Source organism: Lagenorhynchus albirostris, chromosome 11, assembly GCF_949774975.1.
Source record: "Lagenorhynchus albirostris chromosome 11, mLagAlb1.1, whole genome shotgun sequence".
NCBI classification, from domain to species: domain Eukaryota; kingdom Metazoa; phylum Chordata; class Mammalia; order Artiodactyla; family Delphinidae; genus Lagenorhynchus; species Lagenorhynchus albirostris.
In genome coordinates, this window is record NC_083105.1 from 22,927,038 (window position 1) to 22,946,026 (window position 18,989).

The window sequence follows — 18,989 nt, forward strand, 5'->3', positions numbered from 1 at the left end:
TACTGACTGTTCGATAAATGCCTGATGAATGATGCTGTCTGTCATTCTCTGTTTACTGTCAAACCAATTCTTCAATCACTGCTAAAGTATTAAAGCTGTTAATGCCACTTAATATCCTAAAGCTAAAGGTCATTATGCTATGAAGAAAACACTCTAATTTCTCAAGCAAACATCCTCAGCAGTTAATGGTTTAAGCAACCCATTCTTTGTCATCCTTGTACCTCTGAAGACCCAGACTTCACAGAGTAAATTCAACTACTCACCTCCACGCAGTACTGGGGCAAAGCCACCACTGCCAGATGGTTATGGGGGGAGAAGTCACAGTACTGGACAGTGCTATGATGGCCTGTGTGGATTTCTGCCAACAGGCCACTGGTGTGAATGTCAAACAGCTGTCAACATAAAATAGAGAGATATCTATAAAAGTAAATATGCTAAAAGATAAGCTATACCCAAAGTGAATCTAAATTTATTTCTAAAAGAATACCCTCCCATTTCAAACATAGAATATAAGTCCTAAAAAAAATACTACAATTACTGATAATTGGCAAAATTATTAACTCATTAAAAAGATATAAATTAATATACATATACTTTTTAAATACTGCTCATCCTGAAACATGTTTCCTATAAAGGAAAACTTATCACAGATGATCATGCTAGCCTAGGGAGAAATAAAACCTTTGTGAATACATGAATGGACTAGCCAAATTAATATACATAACAGTTCTCCCTAATGCTCGTTTATTCAAAAGAGAAAATGCCTACTCATAAATGAAGATGATCAAAATAATATAGGGCAGAGGCTTACTAAAATGAAATTAGTTCAATCATTTCTATTTCTCTTCAGAGCCTAAATTACTCCATTATCAATCATTTTCCCATTTTTGAACCAAAAAAAGCTATTTTTGAGTAATTCAAACTTCATTTCAATTTTTGAAAGATGTTTACATGATGAATATACTCTTCCAAAGTTTTTGCCAAATGATAAAAACGTTTATACCAATATACAGTATAACGATTTAAGGCCAAGCCATAGTCTTCAGGAAGGAAAAAAAAAAAGTTTCCAGTGGAAGCCATGAAAATGTTTTGTGAATGCATAGCCCTGTGAGCACACATAGACGGTAAGCAGCATGGCATCAGGGGCCAACAATAAATGAAAGGAAATCATACTTAAAATGCTTCCCAGGACAAGTTGTTCTTAAAAATTAGTGGCTGACAGTCATAGAGGAAACTTGGCAAGTACAGAATAGGCAGCTGTCCCAATTATTGGGTAGCAAAAAGACCTAATAATAGGAGTGGGCTAATAACACAAGAGAATTGGAAAGAAATAGAGGAAAAGAATAAAGAGACCAAAGAGTAAGAACTGGAATCTATATGTAGTTAAGGGTAATCTTAGGGTAGCTTTATTTTAGCATGGTAAAATAAAGAGTTGGCCTATAGATTTTTAAAACAGGAAAGCATTTCACACAATATAAAATTATTTTCCTCTCTCACTGGACAGATAACTTTAAACATTCAAATTTTGCTCAACACCATTAGTCATTAGGAGAATGCAAACCAAACCATAATGAGATGTCACTTTACACCTAATATGACAGTTATAATTTTTAATAATGGAAAAAAGCAAGTGTTGGCAGGATGTAAAGAAATTGGAATCCTTGTACACTACTAGTGGGAACAGAAAATGGTATAGCCACTATGGAAAGGTCTGGTGGTTCCTCAAAAAGCCCAGTATAAAATTACCATACGACCCAGAAATTCTACTCCTAGGTATATACACAGAAGAACTGAAAGCAGAGACTCAGATACTTGTACACTAGTTCTTGTGGCATTATTCACAACAGCCAAAAGGTGAAAACAACCCAACAACAGATGAATGGATAAACAAAATACAGTATATCCATATAAGATTATTACTCAGCCATAAAAAGAAATGAAGTTCTAACACATGCAACAACATGAATGAACCTTGAAAATGTTATGCTAAATGAAATGAGCCATACCCAAAAGGATCAATATTGTACGACTCCACTGATATGAAATACCTAGAAAAGGCAAATTCATAGTTTAGATTAGAGGTACCAGGGCATGAAGAGAGAGAACAGGGAGTTACTGCTTATTGGTTACAGTGTTTCTGTTTGGGACAATGAAAAAATTTTGTAAAAGTGGTGATATCTGCACAAGACTGTGAATGTAATTAATGCCACTGAATTGTGTATTTTAAAATGGTTAAAATGGCAAATTTTACAAATCTTCACATCTTGTAAATGTAGTGGTTCCTTTCTGTTCTTACAGACTTTAACATACTTAAAGACAAAAGGAGATATTTTTCTTTGGTTTCCTGCTAAAGGGGTAAAAACCTATAAGCAACCAAGATCCAAGGGTCATAACTACTAGATCAATAATAATAATATAAATGGCCCCTCAGTTTTTATACAACTATATGTATATATATATATTTTTCGATTTATTTTATTAATTTATTTATTTTTGGCTGCACTGGGTCTTGGTTGCTGTGCGCAGGCTTTCTCTAGTTGCGGTGCGCAGGCTTCTCATTGTGATGGCTTCTCTTGTTACAGAGCATGGGCTCTAGGTGCGCAGGCTTCAGTAGTTGTGGCGCACAGGCTTCAGCAGTTGTGGATCGCGGGCTCTAGAGTGCAGGCTCAGTCGTTGTGGCGCATGGGCTTAGTTGCTCCGCAGCATGTGGGATCTTCCTGGACCAGGGCTCAAACCCATGTCCCCTGCATTGGCAGGTGGATTCTTAACCACTGTACCACCAGGGAAGGCCCCAACTATATGTATATTTCAACTGTGTTCTTTAAAACTGTAATCTCTTGGGTGGGGGAAATAGGGAGAGGTTGATAAAAGGATACAAACTTTTAGTTATAAGATAAATAAGGTCTGAGGATCTAATGTATAAAATGGTGACTATAGTTGATAACATTGCATAGTATAAGAGAGTAGAACTAAAATGTTTTCAACAAAAAAAAAGAAAGAAAAAGAAAAAAAGGCAAATACATGAGCTGACATGTGTTAATTGGTTTGATGGGAGGAATCTCTTCACAGTATACGTTTATCAAATCATCACGTTATACACTTTAAATATTTTATAATATGTCGATTATACCTCAATAAAGCTTAAAATAAAACAGAATAAACTTGTAATATCTCTTATTTAAGTCTTTAAAATTACCATCAGAATGGAATGGCACTGTGCCCTATATTAGAAGACCCGGCTCTCCAAATCACTGTGTAACTTTGGATACATTATTTGGCTGCTCTGAACCTCAGCTGCCTCATTATTATCATAGGGCTATTGCAATCTGCTGTGCCCTTTGTATATTTATATCAAAAGAAATTATACGTAAGAGCACTCTGAATACTACAAATGTAAACTATCACTTGAACTGAATAAAGAAGAAACATTTCTTTGCCATTTACCTTTCTTTGCATATCTTCCTCATTTACTTCATAGAAATTTCACAAACTTCTTCAGTTGTTGATAAGTATTTCTCTCAGTCACCAAATCATAAAATTTTACAGCTAAGAAATAACTTCGAAAATCACCTAAACCAATGTATTTCAAATGGGGGAAAGGGGGGAGAGTAATACAGAAAGCATTCCATCCATATTTTAGATAAATTTGAGAAACACTGGTTAAACAACATAAATTGTTTCTTTATTGTAGGACTCCGGAGTCCTTAAATATGTTTGTACACACTGAAGTACCTCTAATAGCGGAAAGTAACACATAATATTTCCCAAACCCGTGACCATGGAGACCCTTCCTCACAAGGCCTATGGACATTCCCTGAAGCATAGTTCTGAGAACTATGGGAGGTCAGAGCATCTGCCCAAACTCGTTCAGCTATACTTTATATCAATAAACAGTATAAAATGCAAAAATCAATTAGATGTTTCAATTTTCTTTAAATTAGACTAAATTTGGCTTTTTAATTTTGGCTTTTTAAAATACTGGTACTTACAAAGACTTTATTTTTTGCTGCCACCATTATCCTAGCACCATCAGCAGACCATGAACAGCATTTCACTATCACTTCCATATCCTCATGAGGCTCCTCTGAATTTAGGAAGAACTGCTTCACATTAATGCTCTTCCTCTCGTTTGCTGATTTCACATCCCAAAGCTTCAAATTACAAAAATAAAAAAACGTTTAAGTTTGTTTTGATCTCAAATCACACCTCTAGAATTCCACCTGGCCTAAATGTCACACAAATTATTCAGTTCATCTAATGACTTATTTTTAATTATGCATAACTTTTCATAAGGCTTTTAAATTAAGTATTCCAGTTTCATTCAGCACCTTCCTAAAAAGAAAAAACTTAAGAGCACTGCCCAAAATGCAGAATGTAAAACTACACAAAATGTTAAAAGAGCCTTGCATGGTGTGGAGGAGGCTAAAGATCAGGTGTTGACAGCAAGACTGAGCGTGGAAGAAAGAAGAGACTCACGACTTGCCACGGCTGCCCTCTGCTGGGCCAGGCATGAGGTTTGCTTCACATGCACAGCACAGACACTACACACAGGACCCAGCCCAAGCTGAGTTATAACCTAGCAGAGCATCAGAGACATAAGGAAGTCCCTGAAAATAGAAAACAAAAATATGCTGAAAGGAAGCAAGCCACCCTGTGTGCTTGGTGGGGTCAGACAGGGCTCTAAAACAACTGGATCCTGAGGAATGGGATATGAAAGACTAAACCTCACTCGCTAACAGAGCCACCTGAGCAGCCCAAATGACAAAGGCCTTCAAGAAGATCCATCTTCACTCCCCTGGGCCTTGAGCAGTGTCCCAGTTCCACAGAATGATAATGGCTGCCATACACAGACCAGGGTTGGCCAAGGAAAAGGATTTAAAAACAAAAAAAGCTGCTTCTCAGGCTTTAACTCAGCTTCCAAAGCACAGCTCCCAGGGTAAAACCCGATTTGACTGGCCAGGCACACATTGAAATCTCTCTTGAGTTTAAAGATTATGTACACTAGAAATACAGCCTAAACCAAAACCTTTCCCCTTGCAATAACTATAGGTAAACTGGATGAACCAAAAGAGACATGTAAAGTAGTTAGCCCTCCTTGACACTGAAGAGAGAAAATCTGAACATCAGTGCCAGAAGCTTCAGTCATATCAGTCAGATTATATGAGAAATCACACTCTGTTTCCCTCTTAATACGAAAAACGAAGCAATCATTGCCTGGATTTAAGAAAGAAAACGAAAACTAACACAACCCAATTTCACTACATCTATCTAAACTACATCTTCTGCATGTGGACCTGACCTTAGCCACTATCCAAGGAGTGATGAAATTCCACATACTGAGGGACCAAGTAAATACCAGCATTTCATTTTGAGCAAGTCACTGCACTGTATCCAAGGCCCATGTGCACCCTGGTCCTTGTGTGGTTCAAATGGCAATTTTTAAATAAAACTCACATTTTGAAACAGTTTATCATCAAGGCCTGAAAAACACATGCTTACCAACATGATATGCTATAAAACACTTAGAAGATTACAGAGCCATTTGGGACAGGAAATAATTTTATGGTTCTTCATCCTCTCGGAAAATAAAAGCTTTACAAGACTTTGACCTTGAAATGCTCTTATCCAGAATCATTTTGCAAGACCTCTGCTTAGTAAACGTCACTGTATCAGTGCGAACCAGCCAACGATACTGGCTTAACAGTAAAAGCTGCCACAAACACGGCAGTTCTTACCAAGAGTGCAGCAATGTCTGTCCCCTGCTGTTAGTGCTCTACAATCACATTCTGATACCCATACCTGAAATCAAAATCCTGTCCCTGAAGACTTTTAAATTGTTTTTCTTTTGAGTTTTGAGAAGTCTTAGTTCAATTTGAAGGGACACAGCAAAGGTTTATCATCTTGAACACATTTATTAACCACGATGCTAGTCACTTCGAGATTATATAAGTGAATCAGATATAGACACTACTCTCAAGGAGTTTATAGGCCAGTAAAGGAGGTAAGACAAACATATAAATGACTCTAACACAAGATATGCCAGATGTGTCATTTGAGAGGAAAAGATACAGCACAGTGGGAATGCTTTACCAGAGCCATGGGCTTGAGGAAACACTTTTTGCAGAGGGGGCCACCTCACTCTCCTCCCAGAAGATCAGCCTACTTTATACCAACTTAAGATGGACTTAAGATGGATTTCAATACCAAAAAATACCAGAGAGTCTAGGCTAAGGGGTCACCATAAGCTAAAGAACAAAATGGAAAAGCACAGACAATGAAAAGCGAGAACAAGTGCAGTCTGGGTGCAGCAGCAGGAGCCTGCACACTCCCCCACAGAGCCACTGCCTGCTCTGAGCCCCCTCCACATACTTTTACCATTTTCGTGGTTTGCCTATTCACTTACCTTTCTCCCCAGCTAGACCCTGAACAACTTCAAGCCAGGAACTATACTTTTTTTAAGTATTTAAAAACCAAATGCCTAGGGCTTCCCTGGTGGCACAGTGGTTGAGAGTCCGCCTGCCGATGCAGGGGACTCGGGTTCGTGCCCCAGTCTGGGAAGATCCCACATGCCGCGGAGCGGCTGGGCCCGTGAGCAACGGCCGCTGGGCCTGCGCGTCCGGAGTCTGTGCTCCGCAACGGGAGAGGCCACAACAGTGAGAGGTCCGCGTACCGCAAAAAAAAAAAAAAAGAAAAAACCAGATGCCTAGTACAGAATCTGGCACATAGTAAGTACTCAATAAATGATCAATAAATACATTTTAAGTGAAAAGACAAATTATTCCCATGTTTCAAGCACAGGTGAGTAGAGACAATAGCGTTACTGAAAGAAACAGGGTTCTGAAGATAGAACACATACATTCATCTCCACACCCTCCCAAAACCCACGTAAAACAACAGTAAAGAGAATTTTTCTCTCTAGGTATAATTCACAAAGTAAAGGAGAATGGAGGAAGATATTAGAGCGACAAAACTATAAAGGCTAGAAAGAAAAAAGTGATAAGGGGACTCCTTAAAATTGAATCCTGAGCTCACAGTGGAGAAAGCCAAGAAGTAGCCCAATTCACACCAGAGAATCCCCAAAAGGCTCAGGAAGTGTTGGGCCTAGCACCTTCCAGTAAAGATGGAGCTAACACAGGCGGAATCATCGAAAGTCCCTTGAAATCCCTTCCCCTACTCTGCCATCCAGACTGCCCTACTCTCGCTGAAGAAAAGAGGGTTAATCTACACCCAACACAGTTGAGAGCAGGGTCACCATTCTGAAAATAGGGAATTTATGAGAAAGTCTATATTCCAAGTGTTGAGATCTCTGCCTAGATATCTTCGTAGAACTTGCCAGCCAGACTTATACCCTACAGGAAGGGGACTGAAGATTTTTCTCTGAATACCCTACCAGATCAAGACAAAAGATTTAAAGAGTCTGACATTAGGAGTTCACCATCAAAAAATGACAGCCAGATAACACTACAGGGAAACCCACTATAAATAAGTTCACAATTTCCTATCAGTTTTTTGGTGGTGCACTCTTTAAATGTGTTTGTTTGTTTGTCTGTTTCTTATTATTTATTTTTGGCTGTGTTGGGTCTTCATTGTTGTGCACAGTCTTTCTCTAGTTGTAGCGAGCGGGGGCTACTCTTCATTGTGGTACACAGGCTTCTCATTGTGGTGGCTGCCCTTTGTTGCAGAGCACCACCAGCTCTAAGGCATGTGGGCTTCAGTAGCTGTGGTACACGGGCTCAGTAGTTGTGGCTCATGGGCTCTAGAGCGCAAGCTCAGTAGTTATGGCACACACGCTTAGTTGCTCTGCGGCATGTGGAATCTTCCCGGACCAGGGCTCGAACCCGTGTCGCCTGCACTGGCAGGAGGATTCTTAACCACTGCGCCACCAGGGAAGTCCCAGTGCTGCACTCTTTAAGCATGAGCACATATCCAAGGATCAGGCAAGTAAGATATAGCTCTCAAGTGCAGACAGAAACCAAAACCAACAAACAGAAAAAATAGCAACTATAAAAGAATATGAAAACTTAAAAAAAAACTATTACTAATACCCACAAAAAGATAAAAGATATTGTACCCACGAAAAAAGAATAATATTAAAAAGGAAACTGATCATAAGAATGGGTACACTTAAAAATATGATAGCAGAAATTAAAAACACAATAGAAGGAGTGAAAAATAAAGCTAAATAAATCTTCCAAAAAGTAGGACAAATGGATGAAGAAAAGAGAAAAATAAGAAAACATCCCTAATAGACATTCTAGAAAGAGAAACTAGAGAAGAATAAGTCAAATAATTAAAGGAAACCTCCAGAACTGAAGGACATGAATTTCCAAATTGAAAGAGGCTATCGAGTGCCAAGCACAATAAATGAAGACAAACCCACACCAAGGCACATTATCATTAATTTTTTAAAATACTGGGAATAAAAAAAGATCTTAAAAGTTTCAAGACAGGAAAATAGATCACATACGAATCAGAATGGCATCAAACATCTCAAGAGAAACTTTGGAAGCTAGAAGACAAGAGAGCAAGCAATGTCTCCAAAATTCTAAGGAAAAATTACTTTCTTCTGTATGCAGTCAAAAATATAAATTAATGGGTTTCCTTGGTGGCACAGTGGTTGAGAATCCGCCTGCTGATGCAGGGGACACGGGTTCGTGCCCTGGTCCAGGAAGATCTCACATGCCGCGGAGTGGCTGGGCCCATGAGCCATGGCCGCTGAGCCTGCGCACCCGGAGCCTGTGCTCCGCAATGGGAGAGGCCACAACAGTGAGAGGCCCACGTACCGCAAAAAAAAAAAAAAAAATATATATATATATATATATATATATATATATAAAAATTAAGTATGAAGCTAGAAGGAAGACACTTTTAGACAGACAAGTTCTCAAAAATTTACCTCCCAGAGATTCTTTCTTAGAAAGCTAGAGATTTTCCACCAAGTGGAGAGGGTAAACCAAGAAATTCAGGAAACAAGGGTTTCAACTCAAGAAAAAAGCAAAAGGAACTCCCAGGATGGCAGCTGAACACTGGGAATAGTACCACCAATCATAATGGAGCAAGGTAGAACCCTCCAAGAAAGTTATTTCTAAGAAGAGAAAATGTCAAATCAAATACCTGATACATTTAAATTATTTAAGAAAGAACTTAGGCAAGGGATAGTTTGAAGGTGAATTAGTGGTATGCACATTTAAAAAATAATAGGGGGACTTCCCTGGTGGTCCAGTGGGAAGATTCCATGCTCCCAATGTAGGGGGCCCGAGTTCAATCCCTGGTTGGGGAACTAGATCCCGCATGCCTGTCGCAATTAAGAGTTCGCATGCACAACAAATAAGTCCATGTGCTGCAACTAAGACCTGGCTCAGCCAAAATAAATAAATTTAAATAAATAAATGTCAACCTTTGGGCTTCCCTGGTGGTGCAGTGGTTAAGAATCCGCCTGCCAATGCAGGGGACACGGGTTCGAGCCCTGGTCCGGGAAGATCTCACATGCCACGGAGCAACTAAGCCCATGAGCCACAACTCCTGAGCCTGTGCTCTAGAGCCCGCAAGCCACAACTACTGAAGCCCGCACCCAGAGCCCGTGCTCACAACAAGAGAAGCCACTGCGGTGAGAAGTCGGCACTTCACAACAAAGAGTAGCCCCTGCTGGCCGCAACTAGAGAAAGCCTGTGCGCAGCAATGAAGACCCAATGCAGCCAAAAATAAATAAATAATAAATAAATTTTAAAAATTAAAAAATAAATGTCAACCTTTAAAAAAAATAAACAAATGAAAAAAACAAAGCTTCACTGTTAAATATACAACATCTTTAATCCCAAAGAAAACAAAGTGTTGTACAGGAAAGGGGGAAAAAATCAACATATACTACATGGCCCAACTGTGATCAGTCACAATGATGTAAAAATCCTAAACACTGATCTAATCAAAATCCTGAAACATATAGGAAGTTTGGGGAAGAAAAAATGAAGAGTTCAGTTTAGAGCACAGTAAGTTTGAGGTCCGGCATATTATCTAAGTGACAGCAGTGAGCATGCAGTTAAAGATGCAGGACACAGCACATAAGAGAAATGAGGGCTGGAGAGAACACATCTGAAAGTCACTCACAGAAGGGAGAAGAACTGAAGCCACAAGACCAGCTGAACTGGGACGGAAGAAAGGTGATGGAGGTAGGTAGTCAAGATTAGAATCTTGAGGGAACAGCTATACTTTAATGGGCAGGAAAAAGAGTTAAAGAAGAGGTTAGAGACACAGAAAGAGAAAGAAGAAAACATTGATGTCAAATGAGTAGAGTTTCAAAAAGGAAACAAAAGGGGGTGTAATACAACCAAAAGAATAAGGACTGGATAAAGAAAAATACTGGATTCCACACTCATCCAAAGAGCATTAGATTTTACAACAAAAAGAATGAAAACAAAATAAAACTGGATTTTACTCTTCAAGGGAATACAGGGAAGACAGGACCAGGCTAAAAAAGGGTTAAGTAATAAATAAGTAGTCAGAAGGTTGAGGCAAGTATAGGTGACTTAAGAAGTCTAGTCATAAAGGTCTAGTCAAAAAGAAAAACTGAATGACTCTTTCAGAGGATAACACAATCAAGGAAGAATCAAAGGTTTTTCACTTTTTGGTTTTATAATACTTAGGAAGGGCCAAGAACATCTGTAGGCTGTGGGAAAGGATTCAAAAGAGAAAAAAAACTAAAGGTGCAACATCGAGAGGAAATAACCAATGAGGCAAGGTCTCAGGGGAAGAAGGAAAAAAAGGAACAGTAGGCACAAGCAGAGGACTTCCTGGGCACTGAGATGAGAAAAAAAAGGGGAGTAGAGACTTCTTATGGCAATTTTTGAGAGGGCTCATGGCAGGGAGCTCTTGGGTGGTGTCAACCTTCTCAACAGGTATGAGGTAAGGTTATCTCCATAGAATGAAAGAGATACAGTGACATTGTTAGGGGCTTAAGAACAGCAGAAAAGGTTTGGAACAGGCACTATGGTGAATTCAGTTCGGGAAACAAATGGCAGCAAAGAAGGCCCAGTAGAGTTACACAGCTCAAACTTGTAGAACAGATAAATGGCCTGGTTTCACAACTTTCTTCAACATTAAGCAAACTAATAATAATGGAATCTTCCCAGAACTTGCATTAGCAATGGAGATAAGGTAAAAGGAGAACCTTCCTTGAGATATAAAATGCCTTCTGAAGTCATTCACTTAGTAAAAACCAAGAAATAACAAGCTCATAGGACTAGAAGAATCTTTCAGAAGAGGGTTGCCTTCACTGAGCCTCCTCTGATATGGTCATCCCAAAGAAGAGACAGATATTTGATATTTGTAGAGAATATGTCATAGAGGCCAGATCCATTTGGCTGAATATTCTAAGAATGCTCCAACATCTACTAGATGTCAGGAAATTATATCAAGTAGAATTCTACCCATAAAATTCCTATAACAAATTTATAAGTGGAAATCAGAAGACCAAGCAGCTTCCATCTATCGATATATATAGATACAGGTATATAGTAGATATGTATATATTTGTTCTCAGAACCAGATGGATGGATGTCATAAGAGAACACCTTCTGAAGAAGGCTTTGCATTTATTTTTTAAATTTATAAAGTTTTGAGGGTCATTAAAAACTACAGACAAGTGAATTGGAGGCCAAAAAAATTCCAAAAAAGACTAATGAAACATATATAGGGACAGTAGCTGAAATAAGCCCCCAAAATTATCTTGCCCAGAAGTGACAATTAATGTACTGGACAGGATCAGAGGTAGCAGAATGATGGAAAGTGAAGAGCCTTAGAGGTGTGCCTGATGAGCCTGGGTTTACCACAGTTTAGAATTTGGTACATATGTGTTCCAGCTAAAAACGGCAAGATGAAAACAGAGGTAGAGTGTTAATCTAGCATCTACATATTGGGATAAGGAAGGATGAGGAGTATATCTTAGAAGGCTGCTATCACACATGAGGGTATAACAGCACGAACCAGAGCAAACGCTACAGAATGGGAGGGGAAAAGGTAGACCAAGAGGTGAGGAAGTCAAAGATGGATTGGATTTAACACCAAAGGATTGGATTTAACACCAATAAACAGGAGACCAGAATGACAGGAGAGAGGAATAAGAAAGTGGCATAGGGGGCTTCCCTGGTGGCGCAGTGGTTGAGAGTCCACCTGCCGATGCAGGGGACACGGGTTCGTGCCCCGGTCCGGGAAGATCCCACATGCCGCAGAGCGGCTGGGCCCATGAGCCATGGCCGCTGAGCCTGCGCGTCCGGAGCCTGTGCTCCGCAGCGGGAGAGGCCACAACAGTGAGAGGCTCGCGTACCGTAAAAAAAAAAAAAAAAAGAAAGTGGCAAAGTGGCATAGGTTCTTATTGAGAAGTAAGGTGGAGATTTAAGGAAGAAGAATTCAGTTTTTTTAAAGACTATAAATTTCAGGAGGCTGAATAAGCTTTTTTCCCTAGCTCTGAGTTTTCCCCCATAAGATTTCGCAAAAACAGGAATACAGGAACATAAAAGGCAGAATAAATGAATGATAAATAAAAGCAGGACCTTTACAAATTTGATCCCATAGATCTCAAAAGATTTTATGAAACCATAAATGAAATACATGCTTAAAAATTAAGAATTAAAATTATATGAACTTTAAAGCATAAGGTAGTAAACCATTAATAAGCAAGCATTATGACAACCAATTACAGTTATATTAAATATGCTGCTGGAAGTTGAAGGAAGAAGCTTTCTGTAGAAATGTGAAAAACAGAAACCTCTTTCCGTAAAACAATAAAATTATTTACAACCCATTTTAACAATGAACAAAAGCATACCTTTAATGTTCCATCAGCTGAACAACTAGCCAAAAGCTTATCATCTGGTGAAAATCTGCAGTGATTGACTGAATTTGTATGGCCAAACATGGTATTTCGACATTCTTTTTGATTCAGAGCCCAGAGCTATTTGAGAAAGATAAAAAGATAACTGAAAAACTAGCACTGAATGGGGAAAAGTTAGAAATCATGTGAAGTTCTTCCTTCCCTCCCAATTAAGCTTTTTCAGTTACAGGAAGCGTTCCATTCACAGTTTGACAAAGGTGTCAAACACAAAGGTGAACTTGTGATTAACAAGTAATGGGGCAGTCCTTAGATCAGCACCTAAATCTACTAAGGGACTTGAAGGTTTATCTAGGCTTCAGTCTGAGCACTAAACTAGCTAAACAATTACTGCTTATTTTAACAAAGTAGTTTGAAATCATTATTATTTTACTCAGCTGTATAACAAGTAATATGTAAAATAAACTGCCCAATTTTTTTAGATGCTAAGTTATCCAACTCTAAAAATAGTCATTTCTAAGATTTCCCTATGCAAACCTAGAGTCTACTAACTAGGATAAAATCTATTAACGCTCTTAAAAAATGACTCAAAAATACAAAGACTGCAAAGATAGATATAAATACATTTGACGGGAAACATAGGGATTAGAAGAGCAAGTTAAACAACCTTCCTGGAAACAATCAACCAAATCCAGAAGGTGGGACATTCCACAGGATAAATGACTCAATTTTTCTAACAAATCAATGGCATAAAAAAAGAGACGGGAAGGGGAACATTTAAAGAATAAAAGATTTAAGAGACATATCAACCAAATGCCACTTGAAGTTTGGATTCTGACTCCAATAAATATATGGTAGAAAGATATGCTTTGAGACTAATAAGGAAAAAAGAACATGGACGAGGTATATTATGAAATTACTGTTTATTATGTTAGGTATGATAATGGCATGGTATTTATGTTTTAGACCTCAGAGATTCATGCTTAAGTATTCTGGGTGAAATGATACGTTACCTGGGATTTGCTATAAAATGCTCTAATCCAAAAAAATGGGAGGTGGTGGGGGAATAAAATACAACTGGCAAATGTTGACAACTGTTGGAGCTAGACGATGGACACCACGAGAGTTACTATTCTCTCTCCTTTGGGGTATGTTTGAAAAGTATAAAAAATGTAAATAAAATGGGCAAGGGGGATTTATGCAAATTAGATTAAACACAGAAGAAATCATTTACCTCCCAAAATTAATCTTAATAAAAATCCTTTGGAAATGATCAGTAAGTGAGTTAAGTCCTGTTCTTTATGTCCAACTCCATCCCTAGCTTCTTTTATCCCAGTCCCAGATAAACCCCATTCTGCAGATAATGCAAATTACATGGAAGCAGCATCAAATTTACATCTTTTCATTGGCTTCTCTCAGTTCAAAAAGCACAAGAAGGGCTTCCCTGGAGGCGCAGTGGTTAAGAATCCGCCTGCCAATGCAGGGGACACGGGTTCGAGCCCTGGTCCAGGAAGATCCCACATGCCACACAGCAACTAAGCCTGTGCGCCACAACTACTGAGCCTGGGCTCTAGAGCCTGCAAGCCACAACTACCGAGCCCATGCGCCGCAACTACTGAAGCCCACACGCCTAGAGCCTGTGCTCCGCAAGGAGAGAAGCCACCGCAATGAGAAGCCCGCACATGCACGAAAGAGCAGCCCCCGCCCTCTGCAACTGCATAAAGCCCGTGCCCAGCAACAAAGACCCAACACAGCCAAAATTTAAAAAAAAAAAAAAAGCACAAGAAGTGTGACTTCCCTGGTGGCACAGTAGTTAAGAATCCATCTGCCAATGTGGGGGACACGGGTTCAAGCCCTGGTCCTGGAATATCCCACATGCCGCGAAGCAAATAAACCTGTACACCACAACTACTGAGCCTGCACTCTAGAGCCCACGAGCCACAAATACTGAAGCCCACGCACCCTAGAGCCCGTGCTCTGCAACAAGAGAAGCCACCGCAATGAGAAGTCCGCACACCTCAATGAAGAGTAGCCCCTGCTCGCCGCAACTGGAGAAAGCCCACGCACAGCAACAAATACCCAACTCAGCCAAAGAAATAAATAAATAATTTTTTTTAAAAAAAGAACTTAAAGTTTATAAAAATAAGAGAATAGAACCCTTGCATAGGACATAGGATCCAGGACTTGAAAGAATACAATAAAATCAGATTTAAAAAAAAAAAAAAAAAAAGCACAAGAAGTAAGTCCTAATAGTCCTCATGGAAATGCAAGTGTGGAATGACCGGTCTTAAAGTAAAACTTGTCCTTATTCAAAACTGTTGACCAGGTTTCCCTGGTGGTACAGTGGTTAAGAATCCGCCTGCCAATGCAGGGGGCACAGGTTCAAGCCCTGGTCCGGGAAGATCCCACATGCCGCGAAGCAACTAAGCCTGTGCGCCACAACTACTGAGCCTGCGTGCCACAACTACTGAAGCCCGTACGCCTAGAGACCGTGCTCCGCAACAAGAGAAGCCACCACAATGAGAAGCCCACACACTGCAATGAAGAGTAGCCCCCACATGCAGCAACGAAAACCCAACACAGCCAAAAATAAATAAATAAAATAAATAAATTTATCTTAAAAAAATTATCAAACATATGTGGAACGAGTATCTATTTCTGGTTTTAGTTTGGTTTAAATTTTTTTCTTTTCCTATCAGTACATTTTTTCCCTCCTCTTTCTGATAACAGACCCTCTCTTTCGAATCTTGAATCAAGCCCCAGTCATAATTCAAGTGGAGCTGACCTCACCTATTCATCCCATTTCTACATGGCTAAAACCTGTGACCCCTGGCCAATTGAAGGATTCCATCCTACTGACCGCTAGGGTTATTCTGAAATGCGCATGTAACCCAAACCATGTCAACTAGAGTTTTCTCTATGGGAAAACTATGGGACCTGGGAAAGAGCGAGTTTCCCTTCCTCTGTGATTATGAGCTGTAATATCCATGTAAGCCTGGAGCTAAGGATAGCCAAATCTGCTGCACAGAAAGAGTATGCCTGAATCAACAAAAAGGGAAACAGAGTCTAGAGATGGAGGCGGGGGTTAGAGCCTGAGAACGTATTTTAGGCATCTGGAATCAGCTATGCCTGAAGCCACACTCCTAGACTTTTCAGTTACAAGAGCCAATAATATATTTGTTGTTGTTGTTGCTTAAGCTAATATGAAAGTTTCTACCCCTGCAACCAAAAGATCCCTGATTAATACAATATATGAAAAAAAAGGAGATGTTGTGATGTATCTATCAAATTTATCTACATAATTCTCATTATCCACACTTACTTTGAGGAAACAGTCATTTGAACCAGTGGCTAAGAGCAGGTGATTACTATTGTTGGTGAAGTGGCAGCAATTGACTTGCTCTGAGTGCTCGTCATAGGTATGTACTAGTTCCCCAGACATAGAATTCCAAATCTAAAGAGAATAGAGAAAATAAAATTTACAAGTACCCCTTATTTTCAAAGAGAAAACAGAGAGGCAAAGCAAATGTGAGCTGTTTTGCAGATTTTCCCAGACATGATACTAATGAATACCTCTCCCTTCCCTAAATTATGTCAGCATTTTGCCAGAATGTTTTTTTTTAAATTACCTGCAAGTAATGTAAAACATTACATTTTTCAAGGGCAAAATTTCACATGTTCATATGACTTGACAGCAGGCAGAAAAGTGCTATAAAAGGGATGGAATAATGGACTTCAGATCAGAAAAATTAATCAGAGCCAATCTAAGACCTGGCTCTACCACTTATAAGTTGTGTGTCCCTAGTCAAGTCCTTAATTTACCTGCATTTCAGTTCCCCCCTCTGTAAAATGGGGATACTTGTACCCATCTTACACAATGCATGGTGTCAAATGACAAAGAATTTGATAAGTGTTCTGCTGACTTCAAGGTACTAATAAATAAGTAAAGGCAAATGGTTCAGTGAAAAAAAATAAAGGCTTTAGATTCTGAGGGAAACCTAGCTTCCAACCCTGGTGCCATCAGGCATTAGTTAATATGAGCCTGGGCAAATGACTTCATCTCTGAACCTGTTTCCTCATCTCTAAAATGGGATCAACACTTACTTTGCAATTGTAGTGAGAAATTGATAATGTAATATAAGAAAGTGTGTAGTATAAAGCCTCATGCAGTGTTCTCAGTAAAAAGTAATCATTTTCCTAGTTACTATGTAAGTAGTCTGTTTCATTAAACAAACAAAAGAAATAAATTACCTAATGAATTTTCACTGGGCTTTTGGACTTTTAGAGATACTAATGTCCCTCCCATAGCATTTTCTTTTATCTTATCAAAGCACTCTCCAGAGATCCAAAGAGTTTATTTTATTTTAAAGTTCTGTAATAAGTATTTCTGCCTCTTGCTTTAAATTTCTTACAAATAGAAACTTGAGCCACATAGCTCTGACTCTGGAACACCACAGAATGGCCAGCTCCAAGTCTGACTCAGAATAGAGGTTATAGAGTGAATTAACTGGTTGGTTGTAAAGCCACTTGGGAGAGTCCAATCTATCAAGAAGATTTTTCCAAAGTCTCAATTTAGTCTGGACACTCCGGGGTCCTCTTCAAGTAGATGCAAACTCCACAAAAACTCTCAAGCCACCTTTCTTGCTCCCAGGTCCACTAAGGCCCACCGCACCTAAACAGATTCAGCATTCCACACCCCTTTTGAAAAAAGCCCAAAATGAGGTCTCCCCTCCATTTATCAAATAAAATACTCCCCTAGACTTCACTTTCTCTTAAATTCCATAAAAATACTCTGGCTAAAAGCCAAATTTAGGGACAAGAAACAAAAAAAAGAATAATTAACAAAGATAAAAATTACCCTGTGAGTTTTCTCTTCTCTGTTTACTTTGTAGACTAGTAACCTGATTGTTAGTATGTTTATTCATCTAGTTTTGCATTGAATGTAAGCCAGCTCATAAAGGTAAAAAAAAATCTGGGTTGCATTTCACAAATTATATATTTTACAACAGGAATCGATCTCAGACAATAATTTTGTGCAGCAACACTTCCGACCACAGTACACTTAGAGATTTCAACTGATATTTAACCCACAGAACTGTCAATAAGTGTCAGGCAAATTCATTAATCTGAAATTGTGTTTCCCAGCTGCCTGATAAATATAAGTATCAGCTGTGTTTCCTAGGCTAATCAACCTAGGCATTTTTGCTTGTGCTTAAAAATAAAACGTTTTAGACAGAATTTACAATGGATAAAACTGGTTTGCCTCAAGTCAGTAGATCAATAGGCAAGAGTCCTTTAACTCTACTTACTCTAGTCCCTCTATTACAGAAAAAGAAAATAAATTCTGTGGTGATTACAACTCAAGAGGAAAATATTTCCCTACCTTCACTTTTTTATCCACTGAGCAGGTTGCTATAAATCTGTCATCTGCAGAAAATGCACAGCAAAGCACTTCATCCTCATGAGCCTTGATTTCTAGAAGTTTCTCTCCTGTTTCAGCTTTGAAAACCTATATAAGCAACAATAAAATCTTTTTACTATACCTGTTTAACCATGGGCCGTCATTCAATAAAAATATTTCTTTAAAAGATCTTTATCACTGTTATTTTGCAACAGAAATGAACCTTGGCAATATCACTGCAAAAATGAGAATTTCTGTCAGAATTCGTATGGCTTAACATAAAAAGAAAATCATCCTGCCCCCCCCCGCCAAAAAAAAAGAAAAAAGGAACTTCCCTGGTGGTCCAGTGGTTAAGACTCCATGCTCCCACTGCAGGGGGCACCGGGATCGATCCCCGGTCAGAGAAGTAAGATCCCGCCTGCCGCATAGTGCAGCAATCAATCAATAGAGCTGACAGTAGCTTCAGTTCTTGAGAACAGTTTGGCAAATTCTTAACAATCAGTAGAAAACACTTCATTCAATATGCTTTCTGCGCTCAAAAGCCAAAATTAATAAAAGCAGTAATAAAGTACACATATAGAAATAAGGCTTACAAACATAATCTTGCGATATTAAATTTAAATGTTTTAACTAGTTTTTGTTTCCTTCAAAATCAAAAGGTTGAGTACCAATTTAAAGAAAAAGCACTCATGTTTTCTGAAAACAAATGAGAAATTAAAATTCCTTCAAGCGCCTAAGGAAATAATCTAGTCCAATTCCTATTTA

At 38.9% G+C, this 18,989-nt stretch overlaps 1 protein-coding gene across 2 annotated transcripts in view; it reads right to left on the minus strand.

Annotated features, from left to right (window-relative positions):
* Positions 1-18,989, minus strand: part of APAF1 (apoptotic peptidase activating factor 1) — an 85,598-nt gene that overhangs the window by 32,426 nt on the left and 34,183 nt on the right. Inside the window, exons 13-17 of one of the 2 annotated variants that reach the window (XM_060164615.1) lie at positions 18,207-18,332; positions 16,146-16,277; positions 12,821-12,946; positions 3,990-4,151; positions 264-392 (exon numbers count right to left, since the gene is read on the minus strand). The exons of the other annotated variant lie outside the window; for it this stretch is intronic. Coding sequence (XP_060020598.1) covers positions 264-392; positions 3,990-4,151; positions 12,821-12,946; positions 16,146-16,277; positions 18,207-18,332 — 675 coding nt within the window. The remainder of the gene's footprint in view (positions 1-263; positions 393-3,989; positions 4,152-12,820; positions 12,947-16,145; positions 16,278-18,206; positions 18,333-18,989) is intronic. 2 annotated transcript variants of the gene reach the window in all.